The 15,782-nt window shown below is 41.5% G+C and overlaps 1 protein-coding gene across 2 annotated transcripts in view; it reads left to right on the top strand.

The window, feature by feature from the left end:
* Positions 1-12,476, top strand: part of veph1 (ventricular zone expressed PH domain-containing 1) — an 89,314-nt gene extending 76,838 nt beyond the window's left edge. For both annotated transcript variants that reach the window (XM_079573963.1, XM_079573962.1), the window contains exons 14-16: positions 3,870-4,009; positions 11,539-11,592; positions 12,075-12,476. In XM_079573963.1, coding sequence (XP_079430089.1) covers positions 3,870-4,009; positions 11,539-11,592; positions 12,075-12,257 — 377 coding nt within the window. In that variant the 3' untranslated portion in view covers positions 12,258-12,476. The remainder of the gene's footprint in view (positions 1-3,869; positions 4,010-11,538; positions 11,593-12,074) is intronic.
* The last annotated feature ends 3,306 nt before the right edge of the window (positions 12,477-15,782 follow it).

Genomic DNA, 15,782 nt, shown 5'->3' with positions numbered 1-15,782 from the left:
AACTGGAGAAAACACTTGGTTAAGGCGGAGGTTAAGAGGTTAAGAGGTTAAGTAGTGACTTGTTCATGTTGATTTAAGAGTTAAAGGGATATTTCAGGATTTTTTGACATAGGGTCTCATTTCCTAGTTATCCAGAGTGTTGTTGATTTCTGGAGAGATATATTTTTTTTGTTATTCATGCAGTCCTTATATTTGAAGAGTTTAGTGGTGCTAGGCTAGTGGTAGGCTAGTGCATGTCTATGGTAACTAGTAGCCTGCGTTGAAAACAGTCAAGCACAGTGCACCTGAGGCAAATCACTTATAACACCAGACTACCCATATAAATGTCTGTGTTGACTGAATAATCTTTTAAATATAACCATTTTGCATTTAAAGTAACTTTTTTCTGAGCAGCATCCGCTTCCTGGTTGTAAGCTACGCAGCGGCGGAGTGATCTGCTCGGTTACCGGATCTACAGTAGTTTGTTATATGGCCACGTTTGAATGATTTTGAAGAGGTTTTTAATGCAGGCTACTATTTACCATAGACATGCGCTAGCCTAGCACTAGCCTAGCACCACAAAGCTCTTCTAATAAAAGACTGCATGAATTAAAAATGTCGGTGGGGGGTCCTTACCTCAAGTATCTCGGGGTCTTGTTCACGAGTGAGGGGCGGATGGAGTATGAGATCGACAGACGGATCGGTGCGGCGTCAGCAGTGATGCGGTCGCTGTATCGGTCTATTGTGGTGAAGAGGGAGCTGAGTCGGGGCAAAGCTCTCGATTTACCGATCGATCTACGTTCCCACTCTCACCTATGGTCATGAGATTTGGGTAATGACCGAAAGGACAAGATCGCGAATACAAGTGGCCGAAATGAGTTTCCTTCGCAGGGTGTCGCCTCGGGGTCCGCCCAGAACAGCTGGAGGAGGTGTGTGTGGACCTGGAAGTCTGGGCATAAATATAAAGATAGGCCTGTCATGATAACAAAATTCAAGGTTCGATATATTGAAGCTGGAAAATATTGTGATAAACAATATCATTGAGGACCACTTAAAGGTGCATTATGCAACTCGCTGGGTCAATATCAACTTTCTTTTTCCGCATAAAAAGTTACATAATGCATCTTTAATGCTCTGTGCTGAGACTGCTGCCCCCGCGACCCGGCCCCGGATAAAGCGGAAGAAAATGGATGGATGGATGGATGGATGGATGGATGGATGGATGAATTAAAAAAATACAAATAAAAAAAAACTCCACAAATCAACAGCACTCTAGATAACTAGGAGATGAGGCCCTATATCAATAATCCTGAAATATCCCTTTAATTTATCATTTATTAATCTTTGAATGGATGAATGTTTCCTGGATGAATGCTTTGACCAAAATAGATGAAGCAATCAACAACGGGTCAAATGCTCTAATGTCACTTTAGGTACAATAAAGTTTCCCTTATCCCAGTTTCCTGCTTTAAATTCGTTTGCATCCTCCCTCTTGCATCACAAACGTATTTATCACACGCTAATACCCATTGACTGACTCACTTTTTACTGCCTGGCCTCACATCCGCACTCACTCAGCAAACTACTCAGAGCTTAGTCACTGCCGCGAACACAACCCCGCTCTGTTTCGTGTCGGAAATCCTCGTAAACCCGCAGATAAGATGCGTCTGTGCGCGCTTGGAAGTGGATGAAAGCGTGGGAAGCGCATCGGTCAAGTGTATTATTTACTCGCGCTCGCAAAAACAAAGAGTGTGTTTCCAATCAGCCGGCGCGGGCTCTTTGCAGGAGTCCCCTCTCAATCCCAGCGCGCACCGGAGAAACAAGATGCCTTTGTTCACTGGCCTGGCACAAGCCTGCATCACGGGAGAAGTCGGTGTCCGCTAGTCTGACCTGCATTTGCATGTAATGTTGAACAAATGTCTTGAGAAACAGTGAAGAATGCGGAGGGTAGAGACTTGTGCCTGTATAAAGGCCAAGTCTCTGATTGTATTTGAGCCTCATGTGCCTGTATAGTGAAGTGTTGTCATGTTATATCACCCAGAGTGTTTAACAGATTTGGTTTCACTCTCGTAGCTTTCACTTTTTATTTTCATCGCTGTGAAGTGCAAGGTTCAAGGGAGAATTTTCTAATGACTTTATAATGATCATTGCGTGTCATGAGGCCCAGTGTTTGTTTAATGTGTAATGTAAGTAAAAGTTGATTAAAGAGCCGTGTTAAACATTTACACAATTGCTTAACATATGAGTTATTGCATCGCATATTCATGATGAAATAAAAGTAAATGAATGATAATATACACAAACATAACACAATATTCTATGAGTATAAGAGTAATCACAATGTCGTCACGTCCAGGGCATTGGTAGGCAACATACATATAAAGATAGGCCTGTCATGATAACAAAATTCAATTTAGATATATTGAAGGTGGAAAATATTGCGATAAACAATATCATTGAGGACCACTTAAAGGTGCATTATGCAACTCGCTGGGTCAATATCAACTTTCTTTTTCCGCATAAAAAGTTACATAATGCATCTTTAATGCCACTGAAGCTGAAAAAGGGAAATCTCAGAAATACCTTATTCTAAAAGTACATTCAAACATACTGTGCATTCCAAATTATTATGCAAATGGTATTTCAGAGTCATAAAGGTAAGAGAAAAAAAAAAAGTTTTTCAATGAAACTCATGGATGGTATCGTGTCTTGGGGCTCTTTGAATCACTGACATTAATCTCAGAGACCTGGGATGATTAGTTTTCAGGTAAAGCCCAGTTAAGGGAAAAACTACTGAAAAAGGACGTTCCACATTATTAAGCAGACCACCATTTTCAAGCAATATGGGAAAGAAAAAGGATCTCTCTGCTGATGAAAAGCGTAAAATAGTTGAATGCCTTGGACTAGGTATGAGAAACTTTGATATTTCAGGAAAGATTAAGCGTAATCATCGTACTGGGGCTAGATGCAAGTTTGTGATTTTATACTCTACTACTCTACTACTGCCATCTCAGGCCTTGAGTAACTGCAACTTCTATATTGCACTTCGGACCCGAATTAACACCTTTTTGAGTGACTGCAGGATTTTAGAGGCAGTTGTGGTGAATAGGTCTGGGCTCATTCTACACATTAGGACATTGCTGGAACATGTAGGGGGAGGAAAACACATAATGTTAACATTTCTAAACTCCTTATAGTCCCTTTAAGAGATTTGTGGCTGATTCAGAGCACACACGGGTTTGTGCAGATAAAGGCACAATGAGGACGGTTTCTGCCAGACAAACACATCAGCTGCAACAAAGCATCAAACCGGTATTTGAAGCTGCTGGTGCCTCTGGAGTCTCCTGAACATCAAGGTGTAGGACCCTCCAGAGGCTGCAGTTGTGCATAAACCTTCTATCCGGCCTCCCACAAACTGTTAATTGAAGCTCATGAGCAGAAACGCCTGCTCAGAAATACATGAAGACTCATTTTCAAACAGTCTTGTTCACTGATGAGTGCAAATAGAGCATTGCTTCCCTTGCACTGTAAAAGAGCTATGATTAGAAAAAAACAGTCTTACATGTCTGGATAAATGCTGACCATTACACAAAACATCTGGTAAATGAACAACAGCAGCCATTACTCCAATAGACACAGTGGTATAATCTAATTTTTATAGTGGTTTTTGCATGACGCAAGTCACCCAAAGGGTTTCCTAAGAGACTTTTTCTACTACTACTTATCCAAAATGATTTTCAGCTACCATTGATTACATGTTGACAAGCCAAACAAGGATAATGTGGACTATGGAATTAAGTATAAATGAAGATAGTTTATTTCATTTACAAATGCATCTGACTGCGGAGCTACGGCTCATTTAACATCCTGTCCTACATTTTTCCTTTCAGTGGTGAACCAGGACGGACAGCCTCTGATTGAAGGGAAGCTGAAGGAGAAGCAGATCAGATGGAGATTCATCAAGCGCTGGAAGACGCGCTATTTCACTCTGGCCGGAAACCAGCTGCTCTTCCGCAAAGGAGGCAAATCTGTAAGTTGGGAAGACAGAGACAAATGAGTCTCATGAGATCAAAGGTTGACTGAATGGATCCACTTTGGTGACTAGGCCTTGGCAGGAAGAGAGATTTACAGAAGAAGAGAATGATAGACACATCTAAGGGGACACTATATATCTCCCTCAGGGTCTAGAAATCAGTTGTAGTGAAATAGTTGATTTCCGATGAGGAGACAAACCACGCAAAATGTAGCTTTTAATCCTGTCTCAACGTTCCTTCATCAAAAACATACCTGTATTTAGCTTTAACCACACACATTTGAGGATTCCTGTATACTAGGTTGTTTCTTCTTGCTACAAGAAAGTGCTTCGATCTGAATTTGATGGATTTTGTTGTGTAGTACAGGGGTCCCCAACCTTTTTCCTGCTGCGGACCGGGCAACAGGATCCCATTAGGCATTTTATGGCTAGTGCGGCTTATAGTCCGGAAAATACGGTAATTGCCGTGTGGAGGCCAAAGAAAAACAGGAGAAAATGCTTCTTCTTTTTTTTTTTTGGTCCCGTTTCTCTGCGGCCCGGTAGCAAATACGTCACGGCCCGGTACCGGTCCCCAGCCCAGTGGTTGGGGACCACTGGTGTAGTAGATATTGTAGAACCCAGAAGTGTCCTCTTCATAGTCACCGATCCCGTGGGTGCTGCGGGGCTCGAGAACCCACTCAAATCTTCGTGCACCCAGGCGAATTTGCCCTAATTACAAAATGATTCAAGAAATACAACCTGTAAATCGCGAGCCGTCACTTCCTTTTCTGTGAACATGTAAGTGTGGGGCGATCTATTACATTAATGCATGTGTGGCGGTGTGTTGCTCGGCTCATTTAGCTCTATAGGTAGAGCGCCCGGCTTATAAAGACGAGTTTGTGCTATCGATTCTGACCCCGTCTTTTTTTTTTTTGACTGGGCACCTACTGGGAAAATCATAAATCGGCGCCTCTGGTTCTCCTCATTTTCCAAGCTCATAGACTTTCACCGGACCCGATCTGAGCTGTTCAGCACTCAATCATCTTATTGATTCTAGGCCTGTCACTGTAATCAATATATTTCGACTTAACGTTCAATAAATGACAGATAAAACATATATGTAATACTTATTTTACACAAATTAAGCTGTGGCTCATTGTAATTCATGTTCATTGTGGGATATTTTAAGATCAAGTACTTTTCGAACAGAGCTTTATGGTCATTTTTAAGTTTTAGGTCTTCAATAATATTGTTTATCGTTGCAGTTTCCTATATATCACGTTGTTGATGTGACAGGCCTAGTTGATTCCTCTTTCTGCTTTCTCCTCTTTCTCCAAGCAACATAAGATGCTCAAAACTAAGAGCTGTCTTTACTCATACAGAGTGCTTTTCACACACACAATCTGAATTATAAAACATGACATATCAATGAGCCGCACTTGATACATGATACGTCCACTTCAAAACTCTTCAAACTTGCACAATGTAACTTAGACCTAACCTGGGACCGCACTGCCCCTCGTCTGTCCTTTAAAAACTGCTCCTCAGTAAAACTATCTCTGTTGCAACAACAATGAAACTAGTGGAAATGCGATGTCATCTGGAGAATCCGTGGTGAGCTGAGCCCGGTCTGTGTGGGGGGACTCCCAAGGCCAACGCATGAGTCACCCTCCCCACCACAATAAGTCGAAGCAGATCCCATTTACAAATACACAAGTAGCAAACACAAGGACAATGCCCGAAGAGTGGATTTTCCTATTATCTTCATTTTTACTACCAAACAATAGACTTTTTTTTGTGTGTGCAGAAGCCACAAGTTGAATACCTCCTGAGTCACAACACTGGCAGCTTGTTTAGAAATGTTTTTGTGTGTGATGGCCAACTTCTCCCAGCGCCGGGTTGAGCAGCCAAAATATTCACTCAAGCAACAGTGATGTTACTTCAAATTGATTTCCGTGTTGACCCAAATAGTTACTCAACTAGGAGTAAAAAAGTATTTGGTGAAAATACTTGCACTGTGTAACTGGACGTACAAGTCTGATTCATGTTTTAGTGTCACATATGACTTAAAACGATGTGAAATTTCTGATTTCCACAGTATGCACATAACGATATAGACAGCATTCTTGAAATTGCCCGAACATGTTCAAGCAGCCAGTGGGTGGAAAACAAAGCAAAAAATGAACTCTACCATTACTTTAACAAATGCTGATTTGTGAATATGTTTTTGTACTAAAGATGCAGAGATGTGGAGCGGAGCAAAGTGATTCAAATTCCCATTAATACTTATAAAACAGACGATGCTAACCAAGAAGCTACATTAGCTTCATGCTAAATATGCTACGTTTGACTGGCCTGCCAAACTATATGCTTTTTCAAAGATATGTTGTCAGGGATTGAGCCTGATCTCAGCGATTTCCTGGTGGGCATGGTTGACAGACGGCATCAACCAATTAGAGAAACGCTGTACATGACGCAGGAACAAGCTGCAGGCAACGTTTTCAGTAAACATTCATTTCTGCCTGCGCATATTCTTATTTAAAACAGACGAAAGAGCAGAAAAAAACTGCATTAGTAGCCATGCACGCCATCTTTAAAGGGATATTTCAGGATTTTTGACATAAGGCCTCATTTCCTAGTTATCCAGAGTGTTGCTAATTTCTGGAGATATTTGTTTTGTAGTTCATGCAGTTCTTATGTTTGAAGAGTTTCGTCACAGACATGTATATGGTTAGTCTGGTGTTATAAGTGATTTGCCTCAGGTGCACTGTGGAGCAGGTCAGACTGTTTTTAATGCAGGCTAGCGGACATCGTAGAAATGCGCTAGCCTTGCACTAGCCTAGCGCCCCGAAACTCTTCAAAATAAGAACTGCATGAATTCCACACAAAAAATATCTCCAGGTACCAACAACACTCTGAATAACTAGGAAATGAGGCCCTATGTCAAAAATCCTGAAATATCCCTTTAATGTTTTGGTAGAGTTCGGTGACCGCTTCTGTCTCTTGGTGGATGAGCTCCCGCCTCCTGGTCTGTGAGTGGACTGATAGTGGGAAAATCGGGAAATGATTGGCTGGCTGGCCAGGCTATACTAACGTTAGCAACAAGTTCCATTTTCCGATTCTAACGAACAATTTGATGTGAAAACATACAGCTTTGGACCCGATTTTGGCTTGACTTTATTGGTGTGTGATAACTATGTTCATAGTCCACCAGAAAACAGCTAATAATAGTGAAAAGAGTGATTCCAATGAGAGGTTTTCGTCCCCCTCACCTCGGCCACGGCCCTTTGTGTGACGCGTTGCCGTCTGTATCTTTATGTAGAGGCTCAGACAAAGTTGCAACAGTTGCTAAATTTAACCGGCACACTCCTAGCCAATATCATGCCACTAAACAGTTTTGAACATTGTAATAACATATATCACTTGAACATTTCAACACAGTACATTCCATTATATTTACAAAAGAAATAAGTTGTAAGCTACTTTCTTTTTTTTTTTTTTTAGCAAATGAGACTAAAATGGAACTAGATTAGGAAAATTGTGACTAAAACTGGACTTTTGCATATTTTTCAGTTACCATACATTTTGTTTTAGGCTGTGTTGGCAAAAAAAATGGGAAATCTGTCAGATGGAAAACCTTGATGATTTTGCGATATTGTGGCTTCTTGCAATATGGATAATGTGTCACCTAACATTTTCACAACAACAATCTTGCTAAATAATCTGCTGTCTTAAATTATAATGATTAAATGATTCTTGTTACATATTTTCATAGGTCAATGCAAGGCTTTAGTCATCTACTCAAATCTACCCAAAATAGCACAAATACTAAAAAAAGGAAATCAAGGTCATGTATACTGCAGTACTACCCACCTCTGACTACTACAGAGTGTATGGTTCCAGGGATTACAGATGATAATAGGACAGCTTGGCTTTTGTTTCTGAGCGCCGCTTTGTTGTGCCCTAACCAAATGTTCCCCTTTAACTGAGACCAGACGCACAGCGCTAAACAAAGACCAGATTCTGACCGCTTTTGGCAAAGGCCTCTGATGGGAAAGGGGGAATAGGAGCGATTTTACATGGTGTTTATTTACGTGGGAGAACAAACAAGCCAGTAGAAAGCGAATCGATCGCAGACGAGGTAAGTTTTTGTCAAAGTTTTGGTGTTCCGATAAACAAAACAATGCTCTTTCAGTGCAGGCTGAGTTTTAGTCGTCTGACACACAGATGGACAACGCTGGGAGGATGTGGTCAGTCGTCGCAGTTCCAGTTATTGTTTTGTGGTTACAGCGGCAAAAGTTGGGAACATGTGGTTGAAAAGTGTTCCCCAGCCATTTTAGTGTTGACTAGTGGACCCCAAGCTTTGTGCGCTCGTTCAAGAACCCCTGACACAGCAACTAAAACTAAAACATCTGTTGAAGTAGACATAGGCATAGGTTTGGCTTTTGGGCACCACAGTATTGATATTTGACATTTACAAACAAAGGCTTTACATATGGATGGATATTGGATGTACAATATCCCTCTCTCCCTTCGCCTTTTCTGTCAGAGCAGTATGCTACGACACCTGCAGTGGCGTTTAGGGCCTCTAGGGGCAAGAGTTACTTAGTACTGCTTTAGTACTGCCTTTCGCTACCAAGTTTGTTATACTCAAAATATCCAGTTTGGACTAGTATAGGTTGGGGTTGGAATAGTTTGGACTGGTTTATGCTGGTTTAGAGCAGGTTTGGGCCGGTTCCGACCTAGTTTGTACCCGTTTAGAGCAGTATTGGACTGGTTTGGACCGGTTTAGAGCAGTTTTACACTGGTTTAGACCTGGTTTGGACCACTTTAGGCCAGGTGTGGACTGGTTTATGCTGGTTTTGACTGGTTTAGAGGAGGTTTTGATTGGTTGGGAGCAAGTTTAGATAAGGTCTGGCTGGACTGGTTTGTGCTGGTTTAGATCAGGTTTGGACCAGTTTAGGCCAGGTTTAGACTGGTTTAGACCAGATTTGGACTGGTTTATGCTTGTTTTGACTGGTTTAGAGGAGGTTTTGATTGGTTTTCGACCCGGTTTAGATCAGGTCTAGCTGGACTGGTTTGTGCTGGGGTAGATCAGGTTTGGACTGGTTCAAGGCCGGTAACTCAGAGCTCTGTAAAAAAAAATGTTTTTAAATGCTTAGAAAATACAAAAAAGGTGTAGGGAGTAACATTAAAGGGTTAAGTTGAATTACAGAAATACATGAACTTTTTTTTTTACGATACTCTAATTATATGACGAGCACCTATATATTACACCGTTATATGTTAATCGACCTCTACCAGGAAGTGCAGATCAAAGCATGTCAAAAGTAGAAGAAACAACCAAAGTGAAGAATATTACTCAAATGAATGACTTGAAATACCACTACAGGTTATGTTTTTGAACAACGTTACAACTTGGTTTACAGCTCAATATAATTGATTTTGCCTGATACATCTTTAAATGGAAAATGCAAGCTTTAATTTTTAGCAAACGGCATGCAAACAAATCAATGGCGCTATAATAAATGGAATTTGAGAGTGCAGTCCCGCTCAGAATAGGTTTGGTGATGGTTTATGGACTTCAAAAATGCAGAGGACATTATTACAGTACATCTATTTCATCTGTTACACAAGATAATCCAGGAAACAGAAATCTTTGAGCTTATTTATCTATTACTTTTTAAACCTGGAATAATTACAAGCGCTCCCTGCCAAGTGCTGGCGACCTCCAGAGGTCCCTGCACCCTGGTTGTGAAACACTTCTCCACACAGCCGAATGCATGTCTCACATACAGTAAATGACTGCTCAAAAGCCCTATTTGTGGGCAGAACCCGGATGTGCCGATCACTGTAATGCCCCCGGGGAGCGCCGGGATAGAGCTGTTCTTTTAGTGAGGGGTTCAGACAAAGGTAACACTGAAGAAAAAGCATTGAAATGATACATTAGATATCATAAGTGCCTGTGGGGGATCATGTATAGGTTATTTGGCACACTGGAGTCGTGTCTTTGCCAACACTACATTCAGGATGGCCTTAGATGAACAAAGGAAAAGCTCTAGTGCTTTGACCCTGGCAAGTAGAGAGGTCAGCGATGTGATGGGAATAATGTGGATTAGTTTCAGAGGACATATCACCACCGCTTAATAGTATAGGTTACATGGGAAAACAGCACTGCCAAAGCATACAGTGGGAAGAAGATGGAGAGGCTGATGGTTCTGCTGCTGCGGTGAAGATGGGGTGGAGGTTGGAAGAATCTTGCAGTAGTTGATGGGAGATAGATAGAATAAAGTGGGAAATTACATCAACATCTAAATAGTTTTGGCTTGTGAATTTTTTGTGTGGATTTGATTGAGAAGAAGTGACTTAATCTTTTTTATTATGGCACTGAAACAGATCTGAGAAGGTTAAATATTTACAAGCAAAAGTTTTCTCTATTGTGGTGGTTCTCAACTGGGGGATCCCTGAACCATTTGCAGTGGGCTGTGGGCCTTTGCCAGGGAACATTTCTATCAACATTCGTCGACTGAAAATGTACAAAACCGAGTTAGGCTTAGGGTTAGAGTTACAGTATCGGTAAATATCAAAGCATGTTGACAGGAGAGCTTACAGCCGATATGTTAGTGTGATCCAGGGCGGGTAGTAACTACATTTACTCAAGTGCATGTACTTAGAGTTCTATGTTCTTAGAGTAGTTTTATCATACAGTACTTTTTACTTTGACTTGAGTAAAATTATAATGATATATTTCTTACTTGAGTAAAAATAATACTTTTTCCACTAAGTATATCTTTAAGCAGTTTTGTTATTCTGTATTTTCTGCCATTTTCTTGGAACTTTCTTTGTAATTATCACGATTTCCACATGATTTTATGTTTTGTTTCACACAGTTTATGGCGTCATTGAAAATAAATCAGCCTCAGTTACTCACAGTACTCAAGCAACATATCCAAGTACTGTTTTACTGAAGTAATTGATCGGGTCAATACTTTTTACTTGAGTGTGATACTTCATTTGAAAGCCAATACCTTCTAGTTTCTAAAAATCTGTGTAAGATCAGTGTGAGTAAAACATCAATTTTCATCACATTTTCAGGATTATACAATTGTTAATGGGATGATTTGGGGGTCTTTCATCTCCCCCTGGTGTCTCTGGCCTGAAAACCACCCTTGCAGCTAACAGGCTAACGGGCAAAGCTAACTGTGGGCTAGCGCCACTTAAACAGTATTTACAGCCAAGTTTGAGTGAAAAAAATTATCCCCATTGTGTAATTGGATGCACAATATCCCTCTCTCCCTTTGACTTTTCTGTCAGCGTAGTATTTACCCTCACGGACAATTAATGAGTGAAAAAACGTAACATGCTACGACACCTGCAGTGGTGCTTATGGCCTCTAGGGGCAGGAGTTACTTGGTACTGCTTCAAAAGAAAAGCTTAGAATAAAGACTCTTCTTTGGGTCGCGATGGTTTTTCCCAAAGCCGAACCACAGCTCTACTGCACGTAGCTGTTTTCAGACTCTTCAACTGTGTTTTATATATTTTCGCAGAAAGACGAGATGGATGACATTCCCATTGAGCTGAGCAAGGTCCAGAGCGTCAAGGTAATGGTAACTGGTTTAATATCGAAGCCTGTTTTTCAATGTTATCTTGTTCCACGTGGGGTTTTACTAATACCATCCGGGACACGCGGATCATACCACTGCAGTCATAAATTTCAAGTGCCAAACCACACATTTCCAAAACAGCTTCTCTACTTACCAAACCTCTTGAGCCGTTTGAAAAATATCGAATCTAATTTCATTTGTGGAATTTTTTTTACCGTTGTTACTGGATTTCTGTCAGAAGGTCTTAGCTGTGTGTTACATTCTCTGGGACTTGAGTAGCATTGACTTAAGACATAAATTTAGCCACACTGCGGAACATTCCTGGTTATTTTCATGTATCATTGTTTTTTTGATGCATTTATGTATATCTTACATGAAATATGCTCAGATCACTTGTGGTATTAAATCCTGAACTGCTAATTCTAAGGATGTTTTATGGATATTTTATATTTATTTGCCATTCTGTTGTTTTCATTAAGGTGGTGGCGAGGAAGCGCCGGGACAGGGGCCTGCCGCGGGCCTTCGAGATCTTCACCGACAGCAAGACGTACGTGCTCAAAGCCCAGGACGAGAAACACGCCGAGGAGTGGCTGCAGTGCATCAACGTGGCCGTGGCCCAGGCGCGAGAGAAGGAGAGCCGCGAAGCCACCACTTACCTCTGAGCCTCCACAGATCAGTCGAGATTCAGCAACTCGAGACCGGTGTCCCAGCATGAGGAGGGCTGCACAATATGAGAAGGATGTGTGGTCTTTAGTTTTAACGGCGCTCAGTCTTGTGACAGGACATAAGGTGGTTCAAATCCTGCAGGTGCACGCTGTCGTGTCCTTGTGCAAGACACTTCACCCCCTTTGCCTCCAGTGTCTGACACTGATGTATGATTGAGAGAGTGATTTGGTGAGAGGTTCGTTAATGTAAAGCTCTTGAGTGCCTAATGTAGGAGGAAAAGCACTATATACTGTTAATGACAATGACCATTTATTCTATCAATGAAAATCTGCCATTTTGTGGAGAACCAGCAAACACTGGGCCCTTTACTTTACCCCCACACAGGCTTTGCTCTGCCTGACCCCGTCAGATCTCGGAAGCTAAGCAGGGAAGGGCCTGGTTGGTACTTGGATGGGAGACTGTTTGGGAGCAGCAGGAAGCCTGGGTGAATGTAGTGAGTGAGTGGTTGGTGGTGGTCGGAGGGGCCGATAGTGCAGACTGGCAGCCTCGCTTCTGTCAGTCTACCCTAGGGCAGCTGTGGCTACAATAGTGAATGAATAATGGAGTGTAAAGCGTCTTTGAGTGTCCAGAAAAGAGCTATATAAAACCAAAACATTATTATTTTTAATAAATGTTTTCTACAATAATTAATCATAAGAATTATTCATAAGAACCAATGAATAATGGCTTATTAATGAGCTTTACAAGTCTGTGTTGACAGGTTTTTCAAAGCACTCCAAACTCAGTTGTGGTAAGCTACAGTTGAAGCCACAGCTGTCCTCGGGTAGACAGATGAAAGCGAGGCTTCCAATCTGCGCCTCCAGCCCCACCACCAAGCACTCCCACACTGCATTCATATACAGGCAAAGTGAGTGAAATGTCTTGCCCAAGGACACAACAGTAGACTGCACCTGCAGTAACAAGGATTCAAACTTTCAACCTTTCGATTATAGGACGACTCGCTCTACCATCCGAGCCACTGGGGGACAGTGCTCATTACCGGGATATTCTAAAGCAGAAGATTTTTGTGTTCAATCGTCCTTATTACTGATTTATTAACAGAAGAACATTCACAAAATGTGTGAATGCCAACAGTTTATATCAACAGTCTACATGAATGAGGCCTAATGTCCACAGAATAATAGAATAATAACTACTGGCATTAACATCCACACATTGTTTTACAAAAATGATAACTCCATTATTTCACATTTGAAAATCTCCACTAGTCTATTATTATGAAATGCAGCACTAGTCCCAGAATATTTCGTGGTTTTGATGACACTATTGTGCAGCTCTGTTCATGCCAACACCATGGACCATCTTTATATTACAGTTGCTCAATGAGGTCCAGCAATTGACGGCACAAACGTTTAGCACGAGCCAAGGACCAAATCACACCATGGCCCTCCATGGAAAGACGCTGCAGCGCTGTATTGATGCGTGATGATGAAGCAACGCAGACAGAGGAGCCGACCTCAGAGCAATAACAAGAGCTGTGTTTCCTCAGTGCAGGAAGGATGGATCTATAATGGGCTGCAGATGTCCCACAGCATCGATCACATAAAAAAACATGAACCTCTGGTGTAAAGCAGTTTCTTTGACTACTATTTGTATCTTTTTGTATTTGTCCCCATCCTTCAACCAGTGCCTCAGCTTGTTTTAGAAAGAGTAGATATATATTTTTTGCCCTGCTACTGGATTTGGTAATGATCTCCAGCTGACTCCACTCGTACTGAAGAAAATGAACAGGAGCGCACACATTTCTCTGACTGGTTTTCTCCTCATCTTGTAATCCAGTCGTACAAAGCGGTACCAGACTGTCTAACTCTATGCAGTAGTTCTCAGACTTTTCACACCTTTAACAATTCATGGCAGCAATGAAAGTCAAATCAGGACTTAACTGTGTCAAAATAGTGTCAAAAATGTACCTAAATTGGACTAAATTATGTCAAAACCAGAAAAAATCCAAAAAGATTGAATTGCAAATGAACCTGACTACTACCTGAAGACTACCTAGGTTCAGCAACACTATGAACCCAAAGAATGAGATCAGCTGAACATCCTGAATGACCAGGTTATTCCATCAATGGGATGACAAAGCCAGGATTCATCGGGCTCATATTGTGAAAGAGCGGTTCAGGGAAACATAATTTTCACACATGGATTGACCGCCACAGAGTCCAGATCTGAACCCCATTGGGAATCTTTGGGATGTGCAGGAGAAGGCTTAGCACAGTGGTCACACTCCTCCATCATCAATACAAGACCTTTTGACATAAGAGAAGCTTATTGAAACATTGCTGTAAACAAAGCTAAAGCCAGTACAACGTGTGGCCTTTTTTTCGTCCTTCTTCGTAAGTCTGGTTCTTGCCAACTATTTATGGTAACACTGTTGGTGAGGCAGACTGGGACTGAAAAACAGCCCTGGCCCAAATTAGGGTAAATGTGCCACTTACCACCCGCCTTAACGGAGCGCATTTTCTCCAGTTCGGCTTTACCCAAATCTTAAAGCTTCTCGACTGGAGAGCAACAATGTAACGCCTCATTTGAAAGCTGAAACCTACAAAAGTGATTGAAACTTTTTGTCAAGTCGCCGCATTTTGTGTCATATTTTTGTTGTTTTTTCATTACTTTTTTGTGGCTTTTTGTCACTTTTTTGTTTCTTTGTTGTCGTGTTTTTGTTGACTTTTCATCACATTTTTTGTTGCTTTTCCGGCACATTTTTGTTTTGTTTTCATCCACTTTTTTGTCGCTATTTTTGATGCTTTTCTTTTTAGCTTTTAGATTTGGGTAAAGCTCGGTTAAGGCGGGACCGGTGGCCCTTCTGTGCTCTTCCAGGATATATGGCCAGTCCGCCCCTGCTGTTGGTTAACGAAATGTTTTATTGATATAGTCGACTAAATTTGCACATTTCGTTTCGTTCCACTAAAATAACATTTTCTTTCGAAATTAAGGCTACTTGGGAAACCACATGAAACACATCTCCATCCAAACAATAAACATTTCTTTGTGGCGAAATATCTGGCTTCCATGACTCATTAATGTTCGCCCACCGGAGCCCACGGTCCGCTCAGATTTCCCCCTCTTTTGCAACTGCAAACTACTCCAAAACCAGCTATTTTTGGGCTCGGGACACGTCTGAAGCAATCCATCCTGTGTTTTACGACGAGCTTAGTCATGGCCGGGACTTTCGATGTTGAGTTTCTGTAAAAACAGTGGGGTAAATTAGTGGTTTCCTTGCGGGGTTACAAATCTGTGCCAGTTTCAACATACTGAACCAAGACAATTGGGTGAAGAATTGTGTTTGGACAGACCGAGACCAGAGCTGCAGCAATACTTCTTATGGAGTTACTGCATACAGGGCCGCTTCTACATTTTTGGAGTGACCTGTGCAAAATTCTGCATAGAGAGGACACTGCAAAAGAGGCTGCGGGCCTATTCTACAGTAAATAAAAAGCAACAATATATTAGGGTTGTCA

The sequence above is a fragment of the Gobius niger genome (genome assembly GCF_951799975.1).
Source record: "Gobius niger genome assembly, chromosome: 1".
Lineage (NCBI taxonomy): Eukaryota > Metazoa > Chordata > Actinopteri > Gobiiformes > Gobiidae > Gobius > Gobius niger.
The sequence above is the reverse complement of the archived record's forward strand: the minus strand, read 5'-3'. Positions and strand labels throughout refer to the sequence as shown.